Raw genomic sequence first — 27,824 nt, forward strand, 5'->3', positions numbered from 1 at the left:
ATAAGACTTGATGATCATGTTCCAGATGACTTGAAAATGACCCAAAGAGCATCTCAAAGATGTTTACATTAGGTGATCAAATTATTTTTCTGTGACAAGCTGTGTGCACAGTTTGTGGAGAAACAGAGTGGTTTCAGACCATGTGCCTCCGACTGCATGTGAAAACAAACCCATGCTTTTCCCTCCATCTCTTCATCTAAATTCGGAGGAGCTCTTTCCAAAGCCCCTCCCACATGCTCCGCCCCTTCTTATCATTCCTCCACTCTGTTATTGGCTCTTCTCTGTCCTTCTCACTCACGCCCTTCACACTTGGAGTCCCTTTAGAAGTGCACACTTCTCTCCAGGCTCTCAATGCAGAGGATCTTCATCAGAGGAAGAGTTGGACAGAATTCCTTATTTAGATGTGAGTAACTCTTTTATTGTTCCAAATGTGAGAGATTTCTCAGACCATGTGTGTCCAAGTGTGTGAAAAGGAGAGTCGCAATGTTTGGTCTGGCTCTGTTCCTAGAACACAGGAAAATAGCAGCAGTACTCTGTAACCTTTTGAGCACAGACGCATCTGGCCTGTGCTGACATGCTTAAGTGACTTCTAATGAAATAATTTGGACACTTGTTTGCAGTGTGACTGTGTGCAAATGGTACAAAGAGTAAATGTCCTGACTGAGAGGGAATTTTAGTCAGGGGATTAGCCATCATTTCAGAAGTGAGGGGGGCAAAAACATTTGATAAAAAAAAAATATATATTAATACTTTTGTTTAGCAAGAATGCACCATAATGATCAAAATACATGATAAAGACATTTATAATGTTACACAATATTTTAAATGCTGTTCTTTTGAACTTTCTATTCATCAAAGAAACCTGAAAAATTTCTACTCAGCTTTTTTCAACATAATAATACTCCTACTACTCATAATAGATGTTTTTGGAACAGCAAATCAGAATATTTGAATGATTTCTGAAGGATTATCTGACTGTGAGTAATGATGAGTAATGATGCTAAAAAATCCAGCTTTGAAATCACAGGAATAAATTACATTTTAAAATATATTCAAATAAAAAAGAGAGTTATTTTAAATATTTATATATTTATATATTTCACAATATTACTGTATTTGCGGTTCTTTGGATCAAATAAATGCAGACTTGGTGAGCAGAAAAGACTTTAAAAACATTCAGAATATTACTGTTCTGACTGGTTTTGTATATATAGAAAACTTAAAATTATCTTATTTCTAGCTTTTAATTTGCTTTTTTATTTTAATTTTTATCAAATAATAAGGCACACTAGTTTTGTATGGTATATGTACCCCTTGGGGTATGTGAGGTGATGAAAGGGAGTATGCAAACAAAATTCGAGAAGAGTTTTGGCATTTATTTAATTCTACCCCAACTTAAAAGTAACATTAAAAACCGAACATGTCTTTCTGACAAGCAAAATTCTGCATATAATGTAAAAACAGGAAAATAGGAGTGTCATAAACTGACACATACAGTACACACAATCAGAGTTCATGTGACAGGTGTCACACCCGAGGACTGTTTTCATTCCCCATGGGCTCTGTGTGACCAGACCTTGAAAAAGAAAGGCGACGTGTGTTCCCCTCGTTTGGTTTCCTGTTTTGTAAGTTATTATTTTCATATTATGAATGACCCAGCCTGCTTCCTCTTTCATGCTGGAGCAGAGAAGCCTTTCCCTCGAGGATCATACAAGACTATTCGTGGAAATCACCAACCTTACCAACTATACGGGATGCTGCCTCTCAGCTTTCTGTAATACCAGCCTGAATGATGAGTGTAGAGCGCAGGAGTCAGGAGATGGTCCTTGGGTGAATTTTGCCACCTTTTTTCAGCCCTGGGACTCAGTGGCTCCACCATGACTCTAGCTCCCTCCTCTCCACCGTTGCCCATCAGTTCACCAGCTCCACTGGGCTCCCTCGTCCCACTGACTCCACCTTGGTCTGTCGTCGACCATTCGCCACCTCAAGACTCCACTCCTCCGGCTCCATCTCATTCCTCTGGCTCTGTCAGGCTCCTCCTTCTCTCCGGCTCCATCTCATTCCTCTGTCGCTCTGGCTCCACCACGGCCTTCCGGATGCCTGTCTCCGCCTCGGTCGCTGGCACCATCTGCTTTCTCTCTATGGATTACCCCTATGTGGATTATTAAAAGTGGATTGAATGCGTTGACACAATATTTTAAATCATGCTCTGATGTCCCCAGAGTGGGTATGCAAAGTTTTATCTCAAAATACCCCACCGATCATTTTTTATAGTTTGTTGAAATTGTCACTTTTGGGGTCTGAGCCAAAATGCTTGGTTTAAGTGTATGTTAAATAAGAATGAGCTGGTGCTCCCACCTCCCTTCCAGTGTTGCCACGTCCCGTAGAATTGGGCTACTTTAAAGGGGGGGGGGTGAAATGCTATTTCATGCATACTGAGTTTTTACACTGTTAAAGAGTTGGATTCCCATGCTAAACATGGACAAAGTTTCAAAAATTAAGTTGTTTGAAGGATACAAAATACTCCTTCCGGTTTGTCACAAGTTTCGGAAAGTTTTTTTCGAGTATGGGTCTGTGTGATGTTAGAGGAGCGGAATTTCCTTATATGGGTCCTGAGGCACTTCTGCCGGAAGAGCGCGCGCTCCCGTATAGCAGAGCACTGAGAGCACAACAGACTTCACTGATCAGAGCGAGAGCGTCGCGAAATGTCACAAAAGAAGTGTGTTTTTGGTTGCGAGGGCAAGACAACCCTGCACAGATTATCAAAAAAAAAAAAAAAAACAGCATTAAGGGACCAATGGATGGAGTTTATTTTTACAGAGCATCAACGGAGTTGTGTAAGTGTTTTTGTTTGTTCCCTGCATTTCGAAGATGCTTGTTTTACAAACAAGGCCCAGTTTGACGCCGGATTTGCACATCGTTTATTTCTTAAGGATAATGCAGTCCCGACGAAAAAGGGTCACGATTGTGTGTTGGAACCGCATGCGGTGAGTAAAACTGCTTCAAATATCTCTGTGTTGTTAACTTAGCTATCGGCGCATAAGCATGTTGCGCCACATGTAGGACAACTCGAGGTATCGCACACCGGACGCGCACATTCTTTATGCGCGAGCTTAATTTCACAGCAAGATGGGTTTAACTTTTAACGTTTTAACTTCATCTATTATTATTATTTTAAATATATGATTTTAATTGATAAAAGCTGAGTTTTGAACGTTAATTAATGAAAAGAATCTGTGTTATAATATGTCTGTTATTGTTTTGTTGTATCTGTTGTCTAGGCAACTATGCCTAGACAACAAAAACAAAAGAACTCATCGTTGACCTAAGACGCCAGCCATCCCCCAAAACTCCAGTGCTCATTGAAGCTGAACCCATCTCCATCACTGATACATACAAATTCCTTGGGACCCATATCAGCAACAACCTCAAATGGAAAATCAACTCAGATCATATCTACAAAAAAGCCCAGCAAAGACTTTTCCATCTCCGACAGCTCAAGAAGTTCAAAGTAAGGTTTCATCTCCTGCTCCGCTTCTATACGGCCATCGTTGAAAGCATCCTCACCACATCCATCACAGTTTGGTTTGGCAGTCTTGACACACTTTCCCGGAAGAAATTACAGCGCATAATCAACAGAGCATCCAAAGTCATTGGTTCACCCCTACCATCCCTTGAATCACTCCACCACAAACGGACACTACGCAGAGCCCACAAAATAATTTTTGATATCACCCACCCTGCACACTACGCCTTCCAGCTACTGCCCTCTGGGAGGCGCTACAGGACAATCACCTCCAGAACAACTCGCTTCAAAAACAGTTTCATCCCAATAGCAATAAATATTTTGAACTCTGAACGCTGAGGACTGTGGATTAGGCATGACTCCTTATACATTATCTGTATGTATGTATATGTATGTTATTTTATTTTATATGTTTATTGTTTGTTTAATGTAATGCTGGAACCTGTACCAAAGAGCTGTACTGAAAACAAATTCCACCAGCTTGGCTGTGTGGTCATTAAACTTAAATCAATCAATCAGCCTGAGTGAAAACGTAACCAAACACTTTGTAATGTTTTATTTGAATGAAACAAATGTACTGTATTTTAGTTTCAGTTTCAGTTTATAACATATGGGTTTTTGAATATAAAACTATGCAGATGGCGCTCTGTGGCGCGGCAGAAATTTGAACAGTGTTCTGAGTCGTAGCTGGGCGCCGCGGACAGACGCCGAATGTGTGTACACTCATAGAGAATAATGTGTTCGAATTTTAAAGACGTGGAGCGACGCGACGCGACGCGGCGCTGCGCTTCTCGTCCGGTGTGCGACCCCCTTTAGTCATTTTCCAAAACCGCTAAGGAAATATATACAGTTTCAATACATACCACATAGAGACGTCCTGCTGTAATCGTTGCTGCTGCTGCTCTTGTTCAATTTCAGCCTCTGGATCTGATTCTGGATCATAAATATACGGCTGAATCTGACTGTTAGCCATGGTTTGTTTTGGATGATGGTTTTTTCCTCATGGTAATGTCACTCAGACGATCTCAACGCAAAAGCCTACTTGCGCTCGTGATTCTTTAGCTCTGCCCACACGTCACGCCTCCAGCCGCTCGTGTTTTTCGGGAAAAATCAGTACAGACTATCTTTCTCTTATAAATATAATAAAACTAAAGACTTTATGGAGTTATGAACGATGCAGTACTACTCTATAGGTACTCAAGATTAACGGGATATGAGTGAAAACGAGCATTTCACCCCCCCCCCCCCTTAACACTTTTGCCGCAAATTTCTTTTCATGTCCACTGGAGGGCTTTGTTTGCGAAGACTTGGCAACACTACTCCCTTCATGTGTTACGGTGACCGGCTTACTACCACATTCCTATTTATGAACATCCTGGTAGCACACATATGAGGCGTGATGCTTACTTTGTCTGTAGACTGGACGTTTGCGCACAAAGCATTGGTATCGCTTTTTCAGAAGCAGCACAACTCCAGCGCTGAACTGACCCTCGTTTGTGAGGGAATCCAGTGTAAAATGTTAGCAGAAAGTATAGGACCTTTCCGTTTTTTTCCCGGGACAATTCACTCAGGGCTCTGTATATGCTAATAGGGCAGAGAGCATCACAATTGGGCGGGACTTTCACCAGCTATGTCGTCATAGTAGTGAGAAACCTGGAACTGCTCGTGTGGAGAGAGTGTTTATGATTTTTTTAAATTATAAAACAATGACTGAGTGGATTTTTAACATCATAGGCTGGTTGTTTTCACACACTGCGGCCACACAACTGTGTTCAAACCCCTTATAAAAGTGATTTATGCATTTTATGAGACCTTTAAATACATTGTATCATTAACATCTTCATTTAGGTGCTTCTATCCCACACCACACCGTGACAATAGGATCATAGACTGTATAAAAACGTTTTAAATTTGACAAGGTAAAGTGTTCCTGCTTTCCTTACAAAATGAGTTTTCTTTTTTTGGAATATGACCTAAATGTGGCCTAGTTTTTTATCCGCTTCATTAGAAAATCAGCAGTATTGTGTAAATATAGACTAGAGGCAGAGAGTTGGAAATCATTTTGGCTTTCATTCATTTTGGTGTCAAACAATTAATCGTATCCAAAATATTTTTTGCTCACATAATATATATAGTATATTTATTATTCATGTATAAATACTAACACATGCATATGTATATATTTAAGAAAAATCTGTAATGTTTATATATAATTTAAATTATATGAATGTAAATATATACTGTATGTGTGCGCTTTTATATACATTGAATAAATATACACACTACTCAAACATTATGTATACAATTTTTTTTATTTTGGATGCGATTAATCATGATTAATCGTTTGACAGCACTAGTTTTAATACGTTTAAATTTATGTTCGTCTCTGACACATTTGGCAGGTATTCAGCATGTCACAACACTTCCAGCAACTTTCAATTCCTTTCACAGGGCATGGACAGACTGAGAGCATAAGAGAGGAAATGAAAGAGAGAGAAAATGAAACTATGTACACAAAAACTTCAGTGCTCCATTCAGCTTATTTTAATTGTACAATCAAGGTATACGTTTTTCAACACAATACTATTAGGGGCCAATCACTGAAGTTGCTTAGGGACCTATGTAATCATTAGCGTTCTTATTTCTATGCTCTGGGAGTTTATGGCAACTCAAATAACTGCTTGAAGGGAAGTTATGAATTTTGGCACACAGAGGGCAGTCTCAACATTAACCATTGCAAGTTTGGTTTTGGATTATTTATCACCTAAGGATTCCTTAAAAAAAACAAAAAAAAAAAACCAAATGAACCATAAATTATTGCAATCATATGTTTAATGTCTTGATGTTTCTAAACGTTTCTGTTTTTTATTCAGTTTATACAGCAGTAGGTGGACACTTTTTATAAATAAATAAATATTATCAAATGTTTTTAACGCTGAGAAACAAATGTTTCTTTTAAGAACTGTTCACTTACAGGTTCTTTGGGGAACCAAATCAAAAATAGTTCTTCTAAGGAACTGTGGAGAAAACCCCGTTTGGAACCTTTATCTATTTATTTTTTTAAGTGTGTACTACGCATTTTATATAACTTTTTAAGAAAATGGTGTAGAAACAATTTTCACAAAAAAATATAAAAAATGGAAAGTAACACATTGAATTAACATGACATTTGATGGAAAAACTCAAACAGTATTTTCTTGTAATTCACTCAAATTTTTTAAACCGTGAAAAATTATCATTACTATTATTATTAATTTTTTTACAGTTTAGATTTGTTTTAAGTGTTTTAGTTTTAGGCAAGCTTCATTATTATTGTCGCTCATACTTAAGGTTAGAATTAAACAAACCACTAACCAAATTATTATAATACTGCATGCACCCTTGATGCCTCAAATCTTGCTATAATACGGCAAGATTAAGGAAAAGTGTGCTATTACTGTATACATTTTTGAAGATGTGATAAAAATCCAATTGTTTAATCTCTTTTGATTTGCAGACACCTACTTGAAAAATATAAATGAATACTGAAGTAGAAGAAAGAAGATTTTTTTTTACTGTGCTGTGATGCAAACACAATTACAGCATGCTAGCACTGTGGCACCAAACCTTCAAGAAAACACCACGCAATTTGTAAATAAGTGTGTTTTACAAGAAATACCATTTCAGCCTTTTTACCTTCTAAAATGTCACATTTAATTCAATGTTACTTGCTGTATCTCTTGTAAAAAAAAAAAAAAATGTGGAATTTACTAGTAATCTCTGAGTGGCAATTGTTTCAATGTAAATCCTACACCACTTATTTTCGGTGGACTCACAATTTCGTAAGAAAAAGTAAAAAATTGAGTTTCCTCTATTATCATTAATCAGCTGGTTATTGCATTAGAGAGGTTACCTGTATGTTGTTCTGGTTCTCTGCAGTTATCGCCCGAAACAGAGTGTTTCCTGTTAATCGTTTCCAGTGTGGCGCCCCCATCAGGCATGCCTCAGAGTAATGGCGAGACGCGTCTGCAGCTGCGGGATGGCATCACAGAGCGCTCACAGCAGGCGCGCAACAACGTACAGAACATCACCATTGATGATGTCAAAGGCTTCTTCAGGCGCAATGCAATCCCCATCCTCACAGTCCTTGCTGTCATCATTGGTGAGATGATGTTGGATGTATGTGCCTAGGGGAAAAAGCACCAACAAACATAGATTTAAATAATATTGGAATTGAATCAAAATGCATATAAATATAGAAGTAAACATTTTATACAATTAAAAAAAATGTAATAATATTATAATTGAAGAAATAATAATAATAATAATAATAATGCAAAATAAAAATAAATATAAAGCTATACATGTTATATAAAATTGGTTAAAAATTTTAATATTAATGAATAAATAAATTAAATATAAAAAATTGATATAACAAAAATATGTATTTAAAAGGACAACGTTATATATATATACATGTGTGTGTGTGTGTTTGTGTGTTAATTTATAAAATAGTGAATCTCAAAATGGCCAGATAAAGGCTGATTAATCTGTGCATACATTGATGTTTCTGGCAACATATTAAATGTCATACAGCATTATTCTTATTCTATTTTATTTTTTACACTGGGTATCATAAAACACTAAACCTTAGCTTTGCTTTAAAAAAATTGTTAAAGGAATATGGAACATTTAAATATAATTTTTATGATACTTTAGAACCAAATTTATGAACTGAAAATCTAGTTTTTTTTAACTACAATCTAATATCCTGTTTCCCATTGTGATTAGTTCCAAACTGTGATGGAAATGCCATTAGCTTTTCTTTAGGTTTGTTTTGACAAAGACAGCATTGCACTGACACGGTATAACACACTTAAACTATTTCATAATCATGACATTACATTTTTTCTTCTTTGTTTCAGTATATATGAAAAACATGTTACATAACAACCATTAAAAAATCTAATTTCATTTCTGCTTTTATCCAAAGTCACTTCAGGCTATAAGTTTATTTTTTTTTTTAAACCAGTATGTGTGTTCCCTGGGAATTGAACCCACAACCTTTGGGGCTGCTAACACAATGCTCTACCACGGAGCAACTAAATGCTGAATGCATAAGTTTTTTTTACAGACCAATTAAAGATGGATGTGTGTTTTTCTAACAGGTATAATTCTGGGGTTCGGACTGCGGCCATATAAAATGTCCTATCAAGAGGTGAAATACTTCTCGTTTCCTGGAGAGCTGCTGATGAGAATGCTGCAGATGCTGGTGCTCCCCCTGCTGGTGTCCAGTTTAATCACAGGTACAAGCACCGAGACAAACACATGAAGGAAGCGGGGGAAGGGGACAGGCCGAATCTGATTTGGTCACTCATGCAGCTGTAAATCTATTTGCAAAACCATATAAGCTTAAGAAAATAATAGTTTTAAGAAGAGTTCAGTTATTTTTGAGCTCTTCAACAAGGCTAGGCTAGCTTCTAGGCCAGTTTTGTTTAAAAATAAATCTTAAGGAAGGTCAACATAGGTTCAACATTCAATGCTTTGATGGTCACTTTCCAAACAAACAAGAGGTCAAAAGTCAAAGCCATACAGAGAAATGAACAAAAGCTCCTTTCAGTCATCTCTCTCTCTCACACACACACACACACACACACACACACACACACACACACACACACACACACACACAGAGACATTCTTTGTGTATAAATAGCATTTGCCGCTTTCTAAATAATGCCACAAACAGATTTTGGACAAATGTGGCACAAACACAGCTTATATATGCTTAGACAATGCTTTTAGTTTTTGTCCATTTCTGATATTTAGCCAGCTGCTTTTATGTTATAGAGACAACATGACACAGCATTCTCAAGTCATTGCACTAACATGAGTGAAACATGATATTCAATGAGAAAAACAATGGCAGGACTTGATTTTATCTAGCAAAAATGGATTGGATTGTGAAAAGTCAGATGGAGTCAGATGGCAGGAGCAAAGGGGTTAAAAAGTAAAATATATAGATGATTTCCTCAGAAAAAGGAAGAAGTGGAGCAAATAATTACATTTTGATGAAAGATGATTAAAACAATTTATTTGTTTCTCTTTGGAATAATGTTGACTTCTTTTAAATGTAATTTACAATACGACCAGAAATGTGTATTAAGTAAACAGAGTTTGATATCATATCCACTTATTGCAACAGATAGAATAGCAGCTGTCTTTAAAGATCTTCTCAGATGTGCTGTTTGTTTCTGTCTTGCACTCACTTACACAGTCTCACACACACACACACAAACACACACTCATATGGTGCATCACAGCATGTCGTCGGGTTAACCGAATCTGCAAAAGCCAAAACAATGACAAAATAAAGATGCACTGAGTCTTTATTTAGATGTTACTAAAATGAAGTAACACTGATTTGAAAATCTGTGGGAAGGTTTGTTCTTTGGTTGCCCGGTCATATAATTACAAAGCAAATATGAGTTGGACTTGTCACTGTGATTAAAAATGTATTGTATTATCACTATAAACATAGTGTGTAAATTGATCCCATGCAGACAGAGTTGTTATTGCTATACAGTATATTGTATACATTAAAACCTAAAATAAATGGGAAAATAAATGGAAAATCTAGATCTTTGGATTTCCTGAAGAAAACATGACTATATTGTAGTGGACAGCACATTCCAGGGCCCAGTTTATGGTGGGGCCTTTCTCTGACCACTATAGTGGAATAAAGGTTTGCTACATATTAATTGGATCTCGGTGGACTAACATAAGCAAACTCTCCAATGCTGTCACATAAAGATGCCAGGACCACAGCCAGGAACATCTTATTCCGCATTTCCACCGAAATTACCCGGAACAACTGTACCAGGAATTTATTCTCCAGGAACTAAAGTACCATGAAGATTAGAGGGAAGAAGACCTTTGGTACAAAGCCCAGGACACGCAGTTCCTTCCCTTCACCCACCAATAGACTGTTTTGACCTGTGACCAGTGAGAAATGTACTGGTAAAACATTAGTGACACTTTTATAACTGCGTTTGGACTATGCAAATAAGATCCACAGGGGGAAATAAGGGTGGGCCACACCGTGTCCCCCACTCTGATTGAAACAGCCAATCACAGCCTGGAAATGGAGAGGCTCCTCATCTGAAAGAGATAAAGGTACCTTCCCAAAAGATCCACTGTTCTGAGTAGGAGCCCTGCATGGGTAAGATAATAGCAGATCAATCTCTGTACTGAGTTTGAGTCCGGTCAGGGAAAAGACACTAACAGAGCAAGTTCTGAGTCTTTCATTCAGAGAGACCTCTGGCCTGTGAGGGTTGAGGCAATAACAAAACTAAGTCCCGAGTCTCCAGCTTCGAGGCAGCAACAGATTCGACCACGTTCTAATCCTCCAGCCTGCGAGGAAAGAGATAATCTACTTTCAGACTTCATTCTGAGTCTTCTTCCAGCAAGACAACAACAGATCCTGAAAGTCCATCCTAGAGAGACAAAGTGGATATCTATCCATCTATCTAACTATACACACATATACACACACGCGTTGTTTATGAGTCAGATCAAAAAGTCTGTCTTTAAATCTGTGATTTTCTGATCTCTAGATATGGTTTGAATATTTTTCCACCCACTTTATTGTCCACGGTGTCAAAATCATAATCCCAGTTTCTTACAGTATTTTCAAAATCGGAGTAATTATTCACTTGCTGCAGTTTAATATTTAAGCTTTTGATTAAACAGCAGCTTGATGGAACAGAAAGACTTAGTCTATCAACAAATTCCGTAAGCTGATTGAGCTTGTGCTCTCATTAGTTTAGTTTCTTTGTGAGGATCACACACAATTCATCTTTGAATACTGTGTGTGTGTGTGTGTGTGTGTGTGTGTGTGAGGTAATTACTCTTCCGTACAGGAGAATAAGACTGTTACAGAGGAGGTTCCCGTACCCCCGAGCCCCTCCTCCTCACCACCAGAGGGAACCATCCCCTGAATGTTAACCAACTCTTATTCGGACTCCATTTCCCATCATCCCTCATACCTGGGACTGATCACTCACACCACATCTGACTACGATCACACCTCGTCACTCTCCACACTCTGCACCTCATTTACACACCCACCCACCCACACACACACACACACACACACACACACACACACACACACACACACACATAAGCAGTCACCAAACACTCAGTCCCTGCGAAGTCTTGATTTGTCCCGGCTGTCTTTTCAGAGTGTTATTACCCATCTTTGTTTTCTAGTGTATTGACCTTGGACTGTTTCTCGATTCCCTGATTGTTCTCTCCCTGGTTGACTCAGATTGCCTTCTCTGTACTCTGTCTGTCTGCCCCTGTCCTGATCTCTCGTCTGGTTAAGGTTCTGTCTAAGCCTTGTCTCCATTGTTCTGCCGTGCCAGTATCTGACTCAGTATCATTGTTATCATGGAGACAAGAACTAATGAGAGCGGCAGGATGAGAACATGATCTGTGCAGATGGGTGTAAAGCTGAGGGGTTTTATGGGGTTGGGGTCAGTGACATCACTACTTAGGAGAGGTCACACTCACACACACACACACACACCACACACACACCATACACAATAATGGACGACAAACATAGTTCAATACAATGGCTGTTTCTGTCCTATAGAGAGAAATGATGAATGGAAGTCGTGAAAATATACTGTCTGACTACTATACAAGCTATTGTTGTTGAGCATCATTGTAAAATATTAAGCATCACAACTGTTTTCAATATTGATAATAAAAATAATGTATCACAAGTAGCAAATCAAGCATTTCTGAAAGATCATGTGCACTGAAGACCGTGAAGAAAATTCAGCTTTGATTACAAGAATAAATGAAACTATTTTAAACATTTATTTTAAATTATAATAATATTTCAAAATTGTGAAGTTTTTAACTGTAGTTTTACTCAAATAAATGAAGCATTCGTGACCATAAAACAGAAATAAATAAATAAATAAATAAATAAAACGCTTACACTTTATTTTAAGGACCAACTCTCATTATTACTTAGAAGTTTATTATCATTCATATTACTGGCATATTGGCTGTTTATTTATGTATAAAGCACATATTAATGCCTTATTCTGCATCTTGCCTCATACCTAAACTTAACAAATACCTAACTATTAATAATAAGTGGCATATTAGGAGTTTACTGAGACATAAGTCACAGTTAATATTTAGTAAATGGTGATAATTGAACCCTAAACTAAACTGTGACCAAAAAAATCATACCAATCCTTAACATTTGAATGCTAGTGTAGAATGAATAGGTGTTTCCAACCTTTTGACTGTCATTGTATGTATATGCAGCTGTATATCCAGTATATGCAGCTGTTTGCATTAATGCATCCACAGAATCATGTGAAACAGACTAATATTGCAGTCTAATGTCACCTGTGTTCAGGTATGGCCGCTCTGGACAGTCATACTTCAGGGAAGATGGGTGTGAGAGCTGTAGTTTACTACACCACCACCACGATCATCGCTGTGATCATCGGGATCATCATGGTGCTCATCATCCACCCGGGAAGAGGCTCTAGAGACGAATTCACCAAACAGCAGAAGATCGAACAAATCAGCCCAGTAGATGCCTTCCTCGATCTCATCAGGTATGCCAAAGTACTTTTTAAAATGTACAATTTTATGTTTTTATTTTTCTTCTAACATTATATTCTTTTTTTTATTATTAATAGAAACATGTTTCCTCCTAATTTAGTGCAAGCTTGTACTCAACAGGTAATGTTTCCATTGCTTAAGAACTACTAAAAACCTAGTTTCCTCTAAGATGGTAAACATGACCAAGTAACGGTTTCTATTCTCTCTACCTTCATCAGTTTAAAACACAGTATGCCAAGCGAGTGGTCACAGTTAAAGTTCTGGTGAACGAGACTTTGTTCAGTTTGAGTAACGGCTCACAGGAACTCAAACGTGAAGAGGTGATACCAGTGCTGGGAACAGTTAATGGGATCAACGCGCTTGGACTGGTGTTCTTCTCCATGTGCTTTGGCTTCATCATTGGGAAAATGAAGGAAAGGGGGCAACCGCTACGGGATTTCTTTGACTGTATAAATGAGGCCATCATGAGACTCGTTGCCATTATCATGTGGTGAGTGATTTAGAGAAGGAAAGTTTTCCTTTTTGTGCACATTATGTACTTGGTTTTCACAAACAGGCTTTTTTTTTCTAATGAATGGAAATGGTGTAAACCATGTCATGACCTGCCAGACTGAATTTGTCATTTTAATTTCAAGCAGACTTACTGGAACATTAGCAATTAAAACATAATAAATTAGAGGAAAGAGTTAAAAACTGGCCCTCATATAATAAATTGAGAATTTAATTGCTCTGCTAAGATGCTAATAGAGAAATCCATATTTTCAATCGTTTGTCAGTTTAAAAAAAAGGGTTTAAAGTCTAAATAAATTGTTAGCACTGACTTACAATTTAAATGGCAAAATTTAATAGGCATATATATGGCACTGGTCAGCATATGAATTTGGGTCTGTTTAAATGAATTTTCTTTCAAAGGAACAAGTCACCAAAAAATGAACATTTTGGCATTTACGTATCCTCTTTACACATATAGACCTCCAAAACTGTATGAGTTTCTTTCTTATGTTGAACACAGAAGAATATATTTAGTAAATGTTTACAGTTCCTGGTAGCCACTGATTTGCATTGTTCGGAAAGAAATACTGGAAGTAAATGGGGACCATCAACTGTTTGATTACCAGCATTCTTCAAAATATCTTATGTTCAACATCTTCAAGAAAGAAACTCCTACAGGTTTGGAATGATATGAGGGTGAGTAAATGATGGCTAAATTTTCATTTCTGGGTGAACTATCCTTTAAATAGCGCAATCGACCTAATTTAGTAGGGATCACAACACTTATAAAGTTATAGCTGTAAACTTGTAAGCTTTTGCATATATTTTTATTATAAATTTGTACCAAATTTGATGCTTTTACTCTCTGGTGATTCATGATGAATCATAGGAACCAAAAAAAAACCCATTAAAGCACAGTTCCCGTTTCGAATCCGGTGTGACTGGAAAAATAACAGATGGTGCAGTCAAAGAGTCTAGAAGATCAAGAGGCAAAACTCTGTAGAACGTTCCATTACAACATTGAAAATACATAGAAAAGATGGTATGGATTGTAGCTTACCAACATGAGCCGGAGTCTGATGATAAAACAGTTGAAATGGCTAATCGACAAGAGACCGATTCACAAGCACAACTGGAGCAGGACATTTCTCAGTGTCAAGTGTTGGCAAGTTTGTGGTAATTATGAGATGTGATCAAACAAATTTACTCACAGCATAGGACACAGCGTCTTCTCAAAATGCACATAATAATAGGTAATAGTAATAGTTGAAAAGGCATGATAGGGGCATTAAAAAAATTAATAAAATACATTAAAGCTGAAATACTGCCTGAACGATGACAGCAATAATGTACAATCACTAGACTAGTGATCATCAAATCCTTTTAACAGTTTATTTTTACAGACTATATTTTAAAGTCTTCCCTTTGTCCCCAACAAATTAGTGGTGATGAAAGCAGACTGTGGGGTCGACACCGACAGCCAAGTAGCACGTCCATTCTGCGTTTTTCTCATGCAACAGCCAATCAAAATGATCAGATGGCCCTACTGACCGACGAGCTATGATGCGGATTCAACATGTGGAATCAGCCAAAAATAGCCATAGGGGACCAACTTGAGCTGACTGTCACACACCTGGACTCATTTAATGTGTTTTTGCCCGTGACCCAGTTTCTGTCTTTCCGTGTTTGATTAGTTCCCAGGTGTGTCCATTATCTTCCTCATGTGTTCCATGTCCCTGTTAATTTAATGATTCCATCCACCTGTGTTTCCCCAATTATCTGTTGTACATAAGCCTTGTCCTTCAGTTCTGTTTTGTCGGGTCTTCTCACTTGTGCTCACTTGTCCTCACTTGTGATCACTTGCTACTTACGTGTGTCTACCTCTGTGCTCCATGTTGGATATCCCCTGTGTTGGATATATTAAAAGCCTTATTCTGTTTATCCTCGACTCCGTATTCCTTCAGGCAGCGTAAAACCGTGACAGAAGACCCGACCCTAAAGAAGACCCGACCTCAAAAGAGAAAATAGAAAACTGCGTGTTCTTCCCTCCGTTTTGCTTTTGTTTTTTCACAGTCTTTTCTTTTCTTAGTGTCTATGGATCCCCTCTATCGTCCCGAATTCCTCATCCTCCTGCTGAAGCAGGAAGGACGTTCTCTCGAGGACCATACCAGACAGTTTTTCCTATTAGCTAATGCCACCAGCTACCCGGACGGCGCGCTCTGCACCTTCTACAACACCAGCCTGAACTCCAAATGCAGAGCGTTGTCGTCCGAAGATGGTCCTCGAGAGGATTTCGCCGCATTTGTGGAGTGGACTCTGGCGAGAAATGGGTCATCTCTCACCATCTGCCCCATAGAGGACCTCGCCAGCCCCACTCCCGACCCAGAGACCAGCCAGCCACCATCACGCCACACGGAGCCAGAGCCCACCGCAGCCGCAGAGCCCGAGCAATCCATTGACAGGGAACCGGATCTCGAGAACGCGACTGACCAGGTGTGTGAGCCGGCAACACCGTGCATCGTGGGAGTCCTCGTGGAGATCGAGGGCGTGGAGGAAAGCCCTGCCCACACTCCTGCGACTGAGGGTGAGCTGTATACAGTCTCTGAAGGTCATAAGGAGCAAGCTCTGGATCTGATGGACTGGTCTATGGAGGTAATCCCTAATTTTCCTGTTTCCCCGCTGGTTCCGTCCAGCCCTGATTCCCCTGTAAACCCTCTCAGTCTCCCACTCCTACCTCCTCCAGTCATTTCCTCTGCTCCATTTCCGCTGGTTCCGCCCAGCCCTGAGTTTTCTGTTTCTCCGCTGGTTACGCCCAGCCCTGAGTTTTCTGTTTCTCCGCTGGTTACGCCCAGCCCTGAGTTTTCTGTTTCTCCGCTGGTTCCGCCCAGCCCTGAGTTTCCTGTATCTCCGCTGGTTCCGCCCAGCTCTGAATCTTCTGTGTCTCCGCTGGTTCCACCCAGCTCTGAATCTTCTGTGTCTCCGCTGGTTCCGCCCAGCTCTGAATCTTCTGTGTCTCCGCTGGTTCCGCCCAGCTCTGAATTTTCTGTTTCACCGCTGGTTCCGCCCAGCCCTGAATCTTCTGTGTCTCCTGTATTCCCTCCCAGCCTCCCTCTCCCGCCTCCTCCCAAACCTGCTGGTCCCTCTACTCCTCTTTCGCTGGTTCCGTCCAGTCCTGATCCTCCTGTCCTTCCTCCCATCCTTCTCCTCTCTCCTCCTCCTAGACCAGCCAGTTCCTCGTCATCCCTGCTGGTGCCAGTCAGTCCCGCAGCTCACCCTCAGTCCGCGCCATCGGGGCGCGGTGGTTTGCCGCTGGACTGCCAGTCTCCAGCTCCGCCTTGGCGTGTTAAGGCCCTGTCTCCGCCTCCAGCCTCCGAGCCCTGGACTCCTCCTCGGTCCTTCGACCCAGCGGCTCCGCCTTGGCTCTTAGCTCCCTCGTCTCCACCGTGGCCTGTCATCCCACCTGCTCCACCGGGCTCCCTCGTCCCTCCGGCTCCACCTTGGTCAGTCGTCGACCATCCGCCGCCTCGGGACTCCACTCCTCTGGTTCCACCTCGTCACTCCATCCCTCCGGCTCTGTCAGGCTCCTCCTTCCCTCCAGTTCCACCTCCATCCTCGGTCACTCCGGCTCCACAGCGGTCTGCCAGGACCCCGCCTCTGCCTTGGTCGCCTGAGCCTTCAGCTCCACCTAGGCCCTCCGGATCCTCGACGTCACCCTGGCTCTGCGGCTGTGCTGCTCCATCTTGGGCTCCTCACCCACCGGTGCAGTCTCCGCCTGTCGGCCCCCTGGTGTCGTCGACCCTTCCTTCACCATGGCTCCTCCCGCCGTCGACCCCACCTTGGATCTCCGTCCTGGCTGGTCTCTGGTGGACCATCTGGCTCCTCCTGCTCCTGTCTCCTCCCTGGCTCCTTCCTCCGTCGTCTCCTCCCTGGCTCCTCCTTCTGTGGTCCCTGTCTGCTGGCCCCCTCCTGGAAGTCCGTTCTCCACCGGAACCTCCTCCCAAGTTCCCACCTACGCCTCCCCCTGTTGTTTCTACGGTGCGAGGACGCACCTACCGGGAGGGGGGAGTACTGTCACACACCTGGACTCATTTAATGTGTTTTTGCCCGTGACCCAGTTTCTGTCTTTCCGTGTTTGATTAGTTCCCAGGTGTGTCCATTATCTTCCTCATGTGTTCCATGTCCCTGTTAATTTAATGATTCCATCCACCTGTGTTTCCCCAATTATCTGTTGTACATAAGCCTTGTCCTTCAGTTCTGTTTTGTCGGGTCTTCTCACTTGTGCTCACTTGTCCTCACTTGTGATCACTTGCTACTTACGTGTGTCTACCTCTGTGCTCCATGTTGGATATCCCCTGTGTTGGATATATTAAAAGCCTTATTCTGTTTATCCTCGACTCCGTATTCCTTCAGGCAGCGTAAAACCGTGACACTGACGATGCTGAACACATTGAGAAAACTAAGTGGGCCGATGTAAAAAAAACTTCCCCAGGGCCGACCATCGGCTTGGTGTGCTCCAGGCAATATATCTGACCTAGTGGAGTAGCCTTATAGTAAATAATAATATTGTAAGTAATTGTAAATGTGTAAAGTTGCATAAGCTTATTACTTAGTGTCACAATCCATATAAATCATTATTATGGTTTCTATGGCTAGGACCTGCAGTTCTTAAAAGTATTTAAGTTTACTACTAGACTAAAAACAGTTTAAGTTAGCAGTTGCATAACACATTGCTACAACCCACTTCAAAACACACAATATTTTTACACTTTCGTGAATAATGACCTGTCAGGATCTTTGGGAAAATGATGAAAGGCAAGCTTTGAACTTGAAGCTCAAAGTGTGCAGAGCGGGCCGTTGCCATCTTAGCATCGCGTCATTCCACTTCACTTCTGCATAATCAAAAACTGACAAAAAGGCGGGAGCTGGTTGCTGAAGCCACGCCCACCTATCTCGACAGTGGTGACAGCAGCAGCAATCCACCAGTCACTCAAGTTCCCACGCCCTTAATTATACAAAACTTTAAGGCTTAATATAAATTAAACAGAAGAGTTATAAAAAAAATAAATAAATAAAAAAAAAATCAGTCCCCTCAAAGTTGTTATTGAGGGCAAAATTAGCTATATAGACTAGACCAAATCCACATTTTGAACCAGGCTGTAAAAGTTTTTTTTTTATTTTTTTTTTGTCTGCTGTTGAGCATTTTAACATCTATAGGTCTATGGGTCTATAGGAATGACTCCATTTTTGAGCCAGCCTCTAGCGGGCAGCCGATGAATTGCAGTTGTAGTCACTTCCATGTAGGCTTCACAAGAGAGAGTGAGAGGTTTCTGCTCAGTTAATACCAAGTGGCAACCTCCTGCTCTCTCTCATCAAGCCAACAAGGAAGTGACTAAAACTGCAATTCATCGGCTGCCCGCTAGAGACTGGCTCCAAAATGACATCTCACAGGGAACTAGGTGGGTGTGGCCAGGAGTGACGCGTGGTGACATGCTGCCAAGATGGCGATGGCCCGCTCCGCCTACTTTGAGCTTCAAAAACGCTCTTCAGGAACCTACGGGTGACGTCACAGACACTACATCCATGTTTTTATACAGTCTACGGTTAATACATAGGACTGTATGGAGTGTGTGCAGTTTACGTTGTACAACAAAATGACAAAGTATAGTTATGTTTAACACAGACCAGAATATGAGATTATCCCCCTCAAAAAAAAAAAAAAAAAAAAAAACATTCTATTAATCAAAATTAATAATCACTATTATAACATCAAGAGCAATAATAAACAATGATTTTGTTGTCTATAGTCTATAGTATTGTGATTATATCCTTATATTTTATATAGTGCTTTTCTGGGCACTCAAAATGCTTTACATAGAATGCAGAATCCACCTCCAAATATTTGACAAATGACTGAAACATTTAATAAGGTAATTATATCATTATAAAAATTAAGGTAAAAAAAAAATGCTCCTGGAAGTCTACTACAGAGAGAGGGGTGGGGGGGGGCATTCTGGCCATTCATTCAGGGCTGCTCTGGGTTTTAACTAGCACAAAAATAACCTTGGGCTGTGGAGGTATAGTCTTGTCTCCTGGGAATCCAGAGAACAGCTTTCTTCAGCTTTCCTTGTCCTGTTTACAATTGGCTAAAAAGAAAAAAAAACATGCATATAATCAGTTCACAGTTTTAAAATAAGCTATGAAATCCTTATAATCATGTGATGATAAACTTAATCTTTGTAAATAAGTAACGTTAAAGACAGGTGCTTTAGCTCCATCACTAATCCTGACAGTCTGACATTGTCTTGTCAAAGTGCTCACTGTACATATACTGTACTGTACTATACACTGTCATAACACAATTTAGTTTATGATATAAACTGCAATATAAGAATAATAATTAATGTAAACTTTGAATTCTTATAAAGTCTCAGCTTTCACACCTAATTAGCGATATTGTTAGCTATTAATACTCTGACACCTGTGAAAGACAATACCCCGAGATCTGTTTTTATTATTGTGCGACGTTTTGATGCCCAAGCTCCAAATGAGTCCGGTATGTTTTCTTCTGTCCTGATATGAGAGTTATGGAGAGTTGCCTGCTCCAATATGGCGGCGATGTTGACATGCGGTCGAGCGGCCAGTGAGGCGTCTAGGTATTTCTGTCTATGGTATAAATCAAAGGTGTCAAACTTTTTCGAACAAGCCGGATTCTAGATTCAACCCTAATTAAACACACTTGATCCAACTAATCAAGTTCTTCAGTCTTATGTGAAAACTGCATGGAAAGTGTGTTGGAGCAGGGTTGGAACTAAACTCTGCAGTGCTCCGGCCCTCCAGGAATTGAGTTTGACACCCGTGGTATAGATACTCGAAACCCACAATCAGCAATCGGGTCAAAGAGCTAAGAGGTTAAGGGTCAAGATCATGTTATCTGCATCTCCTACCCTCCATCCAGCCTGTCCCATAATAGTTGTCACCACTCAAATTAATGCACGACTCTACATTATCTACATTATCATTATATGTGTAAGAATCTAATACAATTATGAAATAATTATTTTATGACGAATAAATCTTTCAGTATGTAAAAATGTCTGTGTCTATAGTATTAAAGACTACACAAAATTATATTATTTTAAAATTTAATTATTATTATTATTTTAAATTAATGTCCCTGGATGAGTAGGATACTCTACTTATAAAGTAGAGGTGGTAGCGGACAGATTTGAAGTATCTATTCTTCTTAAAAAGATGCGATCTAATCCTGTTAACATTAAATAAGCCTGCTCCAGTCCAGAGCAGGTTTAAGTTTACAGACCTGTTGCTATGACAGCTACTCCGGGATGAGCTTTGAAGAACCAACCAATCCAAGATCATGCCAAATTGTCAACAATCAAATCCAGTTAAGAATCCAGAAGAAGTGTACACAGTGTAACTCACGACTGAGTTTGGATCTGTTTTGTGAATCGTTTTGACTGTCTCAATTAAAAAAGAATCACTTTAGTTGAGTAATTTTTACATGAACTGGCGAAACCCAATATTGACGCATTGACACAAACGCCTCCTCGACATTCAGATATCATGTTGTTAGATTATAAATTACCGTTGCACATAGTTTTTTTTGTTGCATTTGTGAACATTTCAGTCACACTCTGAAGCACCGTGAGGCAAAACATGACCATAGAAAAATACTTTATTAGACAACTAAGGACATTCTCTTTGCCTTGATTAAGTATTACAGTAAAAAAAATTTCCAAAGCAGTAATAACTATCTAATTTGTTTTCCCACCTCAGGTACGCTCCCCTGGGCATACTGTTCCTGATCGCAGGAAAGATAGTTGAGATGGATGATGTGTCAGAAATGGGAGGCCAGTTGGGCATGTACACCATCACAGTATTCATTGGCCTACTGATACATGCAGTCATCGTTCTGCCTTTGCTTTACTTCCTTGTGACACGTAAAAATCCATTTTTGTTCATCGCTGGACTTCTGCAAGCCCTTGTCACTGCACTCGGTACCTCCTCCAGGTGAGCTTTTACATTTAAATCATTTTCAATACATATATATATTTTAATACATTTTTTTTTCCCAAAGAGCTTGCATCATTTCAATACGGATATCGCTGAAAATAATGATAACTTGTTACAGATATCAATTCAAGTTGACATATGTTTTAAGTTGCTATAATCAGATCCCCGATGCATCTACCAACCAAGGAAACGTGAAAAAGATTTACCCAGTAACCTTGTTTCGGAAAGCTTTTTTGTACAAGCGGCTAAAAAAAGGAGCGGGTATGATTTCGCTCGTCTAGTGACGTGGCAATAGGATTTCATTATATTATTACCGCCCCTTAATATGTAAGTTTCCACCAAACAGCAGCCTTCTGGTCTCTCTCATGAAACCAACACAGAAGTGACTTAAACTGTAATTCATCGACTGCTAGAGGCTGGCTTCAAAAGGGAGTGAATCCCATAGACTCCCCATGTTAAATTGCCAAACTGTACAGCAGAAAATTATTGCAAAAATGGTGCAAAAAAATAATTTTGCTCTATATAGGTAATTTTGCCTTTCATGACTACTGTGAGGGGCAGTCATGCATCATTAAGGGCATGGTCACTTGAGTGACAAGTGGATTGCTGTGGTCTCCACCGTTGAGCTAGGTGGGCGTTGGTTCAGCAACCAGCTCCCACCTCTTTGCCAATTTTCGATAATCTGGGTGTGACGCACTGCCAAGATGGTGATGGCCCGCTCCGCCCACTTTAGGCTTCAAAAACGGAGACACTTTTTAATGTCTATTTAAGAACAGAACACTATTTAGAGTCACAGCCTCAGAGGAGACAAGCAGAGATACTTATATTACATATTGCAAATAAGGGCATAATATGTCTCCTTTAAAATAATAAGATGTTGATTCAGTAGCTGCTCTGAACGATTCAGTTCAGTAAATGAATCATCAAACAGATTCATATCAGAGACTTGTTTCCTAAGGGTTATTTTACAGTAGCGCTAGCATGAGAGTTTCCTAACATGTTTAAAAAGGCAAGTTTACCCCAAAAAAGAATGTGATTAATATTTTAGTCACCCACTACATGCTGTTTGTATATTCTCAGTAAGGATTGTTTTTATGGTGTTTGTTGGAACTAGTTTTGCCACCGTCACCCGTCACTGAAAAAGATGGGACATTTTCCTTTCGTCTACATTTTCGAGTTTGGAACATGATGATGATCAGTGAATGATGACAGAATTTGCTCCCTGTAGCTCTGCCACTCTGCCCATCACCTTTAAGTGTCTAGAGGAGAATAACCATGTGGATAAACGTGTAACCCGTTTTGTGCTGCCTGTTGGAGCCACCATAAACATGGATGGCACTGCTCTGTACGAGGCTCTGGCTGCCATCTTCATCGCACAAGTCAATAACATGGATTTGAACTTTGGACAGATCCTAACCATCAGGTACCGTTATGTTATATAAATAAGTTTTAAATAATTTTTTTCTTATTCAGTGAAGGCAAGACACCACAGGTGAAAACTAACAGATTTCACCATATCTCCCCAGCTGACTAATCACAGAACATTAAGACATTAAATGTTGTACTACTACATGTTTTTTTTTTATCTTTAAAAATGCAGATTAGGCATTGTCTAAGTGAAACTGCACTAATTTGCATACATTTCCATAACAAAAATATGAGCATTGAATGAAGCCAGGATCAAAAGTTTGGTTTTTAGTTTTATTTTTGACATACTTGACATGTTGACATATTTCAAAATGATTTTGGATATCTGTTTTGGATATATGGATAACTCCATAAATCCAAAAATACTGTCAGATAAATTCAGACAAAAACTGTAAAATTGTATATGTAAAAAAAAAAACTTAAGAACCAGTAAAAGTTTTTAGAATATATTAAAAATATATATTTAAATATATCATTAAAAAACTGTATTGTAATTGAATATACAAATGCAACTAGACTAAATGTAATAAAATAAACACTGCATTTTGGATGTTTTCTTCCCACTAGTCTGAAAGAAGACATGTTCTGAAAGTACAATCCCAAAATCTTAAAAAATCTTAAAAAAAAAATAAATAAATTTGCCTGTAGTGTTTTGCCTTAGAGATAGTTGCTTTCACACACCAGTTCTGTATTTATCTGACTGAAAATGATTTTTGAATGCATGTCTGTATAATTTGAAAGCATCACAGCAACAGCAGCCAGCATTGGTGCAGCTGGAATCCCTCAGGCTGGCCTGGTTACCATGGTGATAGTGCTGAACTCTGTAGGACTGCCCACTGATGACATCAGTCTAATAATTGCAGTTGATTGGTTACTGTGAGTACAATTTTTTTTGTGTGTGTTACAAACGTTCAAAGTTTTTTGGTGTTTAAGATCATCCCACACGTGACTTCAGGGAAACCAATGTGTACTTGAACATTACACTGGACAAGAGAAAGTATCTGAAGAACTACACTCATCAGCTTTAATAAACAGACAGAGTTCTGTCCAAATAAATACAAATCTAGAAATGTTCAGATTGTGATTTCAAGGTGAATATACTGTATGCAGATAAAGTTGAACAAACTTCAAACTTTATATAAAGAGATTGGCATTAACAAAATAAATAGGCAGTTGAGATTTAGTATATCAATTATATTGCTTTAGTGAGTGCACTGTACGTATGCAAATAAAGTTTGATATAATATACTGGGTATCCAACTATGTATATATATATATATATATATATAGAGAGAGAGAGATGTGTGATAATATAGTTTACATTTTGTGATAATTTAAACAATCAGGCAGTTGAGATTTGCTCTACATATGTTTGTATCCAGTTAATGTTGGATATAATTATTTTAGATGTATAATTACCAATTTAATTAATAATAAATTAATTTATTAATTAATTTGAGTTACTAGTTCACCAAGCAGTGATTTATAAAACCTGTGAGGTTTTGTTCAGTTTATAATAATTTCTAGGCCTTGTGGAAATTACTTCTCTTAAAAAGTTATAGAAAGTTTTATAAAAATATAAATGAAATATTTTTAATTTATACTAATAATTTAAATTAATAATAAATTAATACAATTAAAAAAAATAAAAAAAGTTAATATTTAATAGTCTGTAATATTAAATTACATTAATAATAATATTTTTCTGTGTTTTAAGTTCAGTGACTTCATCAGCTAGAAATGGCTCTTTGTGACTGTTACCACTATCTAACCTCTATAAAAATGTAAATAAATAAATGTTTATCAGCCTAGGACCCATTGAACAACACACCCACATCCAACAGCATGTTCTTGTGGCCTATTCCGAGAAAAACATTAGTTGTTGAATTTAAGTTCAGTCAGGGATCTTGTCGTCAGAGATGATGTGCTGGTTAAAGCAGCGTACAGAACAGAAAAGGCATTGTGAGGTTTAGAGGAGGACTCAGACTCTGAGGAACGCTCATGCCAGGAAAGATGGGTCAGCAAAAACATCACACAAGATGGAGGAACTGTTTTTATTAAGCGGAAGTTATGATGGTCTCAGAGCACAACAAACCTTCATATGACATCCAGTTGTGTAAACCAGAGAAATAAATCCTCATTGATGAGGAGATGACTTGGCTTAGATGTTGTGGTGCGCTTGGACTAAGCACAGAATTTTTCCACCATGAAAATAAATCAGTTTCTTTTCATCTGCTGCTTCAGAGATCGGCTGCGCACCACCACGAATGTTTTGGGCGACTCCATTGGTGCTGGCATTGTGGAGCACCTGTCACGTCACGAGCTGTGCACTGTGGACACCGTGATCGGAAACTCTGTCATGGAGGAGGAAGAGACCAAGTCCTACAAGCTCGTCTCTCAGGAGAGCGAGTGCAGGAATGCCAAGATCCCTGACAGTGAGACTGATATGTAACTGCCTGTTTCCTGAGGAAAATCTTTTTGTGCAAACATTAATGACTGTTCATCTCAAGTCTTTTTATATGCCTTTTGAAGACCAAAAGTGCGAGCAGAGATGGACATGTGTGGTTTCATTGCAGAGTAAATGGAGTCAACTTGATTACATTGTACATATTTTTATTAATTTTCTAGATGCATGTTTGTTTTTGTTAATTCAAGAGAAAAACTCAATGTCATTATGCAAAAAATATATGTTCACACTGATGCTTCCACTTGGGCCGGAAAAACTTTTTTTAAAAAGAAGAAGCATCAAACTGGTTGTTATGAAACACTTGGGAAGGGAAGTTTGCCAGCTTAAGTCGGAAAGTGAGGCTGTGAGTCCAGAAACAACCGTATATTGTGATGTTTCCATGCTACACAACTTTTATCAGTGAAAATAAGTTGGAAAGTCACTCAGACCGCACGAGTTGCTTTTGAAAAACGGATGTAATTATCTTATTTTAAGACTTTTATAAATGACTGTTACTTTGTACAAAATAAAGAAATCTAAAGAGCATTTTGGCCAGGACCGTTTACATTACCTGTTGTGTTCTTAGCAAGCATCCTGAACAGGTTAGTGATTCTTATGTTACCTATTTTATACCTAATTTGCATCCTCAGTGAATGGGTGCCGTCCGAATGAGAGTCCAAACAGCTGATAAATACATCACAATAATCCACACCACTCCAGTCCATAAATAAACAGCAAGATATTTTAACTTTAAACCATAACTTTTAGCCAAAATCCATCATAACACTTGAAAAATCTATTTCCTGTTGTCCTCACACAACAAAATCCTCATGTTTGTTTAGACCGGTTTTGGACTGTTTGAAGTTAAAAATGTCGTAATGATGCATTTGTTTCTTGCAAACATGCAACGATACACATTTCACCAGATGTTAATTGATGGACTGGAGTGGTGTGGATTACTGTGATGTTTTTATCAGCTGTTGGACTCTCATTCTGACGGCACCCATTCACTGTGAATTATCCATTGATGAGCAAGTGATGGAATGCTAAATTTCTCCATGTATGCTCTCATAAAGAAACAAACTCATTGATGTCATGGATGGCTTGAGAGTGAGTGTATTATTAGCAAATTAATAGTAAATTCCTTTAAACTATTCCTTCATTTAAAAAACAAACAAAAAAACAATAAATTTACCTTTGAAGTGACAATATAGGAGTTAAATGTTTTATACTTAATGTAGCACCAGTTCTGCAGAATTATTAGCCTTGAATTGCTCATCCTTGACATTTCTCAATCGCTCACTACTCTACTGTTCTTATCAAGCACATGGTGTTACCATAATAATAATGTCTAATCAATCTAATCTCTGTTCATGTCAAAACCTAGTTGACACAATTGTATCATGTCCTTCTTGACCGATACCAGTACTTTTCTTGAGGTGAGTGTGAGTATATTTTGCATTTCCAAACACATTAAAAATCTCGTAGTGTTACATAACTATACAGTTACTGAGCAAACATTTTGCTTTGACACATATTCCAAACTAAAAACAATGTATGCATGTCACTACATACTGTGCTATAACAAAATGTAAAGAAAAGTTGATTCATATAGACCTTTTGTATATAAAGTGCTTTACATAGACATGCTAAAGAAAAAGTAACAACAACTGTCCATTTTAAAATACATGATTTGCATGTATTGGTTTTGGAGATGCTTTTATACAAAACTTTTGTATTGGTTTTTAGTTTGGACTTGAATAGCACTGAAATATATATGAAAATTAATGGCAATGGAAGCCACAGTATTATAGCTCATATATTTCATATAGCTACACAGAATTATGTGTCTTAAAGAAGACAAATAATTTAAAATAAAGTCGTTAATAAACTACAGGTGTGTCCGCTAGCCATAATTGTTATACTAAGTCGCCCTCCAGTGGTGAGAAGTGAAACTACAGAAAGGCTCAAAGGACAAGGCTCTAGGTCAAGTTATAACCTACAAGAAGTTCCTACAAGAACACAAGTCTGTTAACGGTGCCCTCCCAAACCCATCAGAAATTGCAATAATGTGTAGTTTTTTAATATCCAATAGCATATTTGAGTTTATCCGATATTCTATTCAAAAAGATACCTAAACATTATTTTTAAGGTAATGATCATACAACTAGTGTAAGGATTCCCATTACTTGTCATATATAAAGATGGTTGCATATTAATATAATATACATTATATTAACGTTATTTTTTTTAACTAATCTA

At 38.8% G+C, this 27,824-nt stretch overlaps 1 protein-coding gene across 4 annotated transcripts; it reads left to right on the plus strand.

Annotated features, from left to right (window-relative positions):
• The first annotated feature begins 274 nt into the window (after window positions 1-274).
• On the plus strand, window positions 275-26,108 carry LOC113067987 (excitatory amino acid transporter 1-like). 4 transcript variants are annotated; one of them, XM_026240509.1, is made up of 10 exons: window positions 275-403; window positions 7,445-7,667; window positions 8,674-8,811; window positions 12,954-13,158; window positions 13,243-13,285; window positions 13,384-13,655; window positions 21,452-21,685; window positions 22,917-23,111; window positions 23,858-23,992; window positions 25,361-26,108. In XM_026240509.1, exons 2-10 carry the CDS (start codon window positions 7,505-7,507, stop codon window positions 25,566-25,568), a joined length of 1,593 nt encoding a protein of 530 aa, XP_026096294.1. In that variant the 5' UTR covers window positions 275-403; window positions 7,445-7,504; the 3' UTR covers window positions 25,569-26,108. The 4 variants fall into 4 exon arrangements, with proteins under 4 accessions (XP_026096294.1, XP_026096297.1, XP_026096295.1 ...); XM_026240512.1 differs by having other exon boundaries at window positions 313-403; window positions 7,486-7,667; XM_026240510.1 differs by lacking the exon at window positions 275-403 and adding an exon at window positions 5,907-6,087.
• Window positions 26,109-27,824: the final 1,716 nt, after the last annotated feature.

This window comes from Carassius auratus, linkage group LG30F (genome assembly GCF_003368295.1).
Source record: "Carassius auratus strain Wakin linkage group LG30F, ASM336829v1, whole genome shotgun sequence".
Taxonomy (NCBI): Eukaryota; Metazoa; Chordata; class Actinopteri; order Cypriniformes; family Cyprinidae; genus Carassius; species Carassius auratus.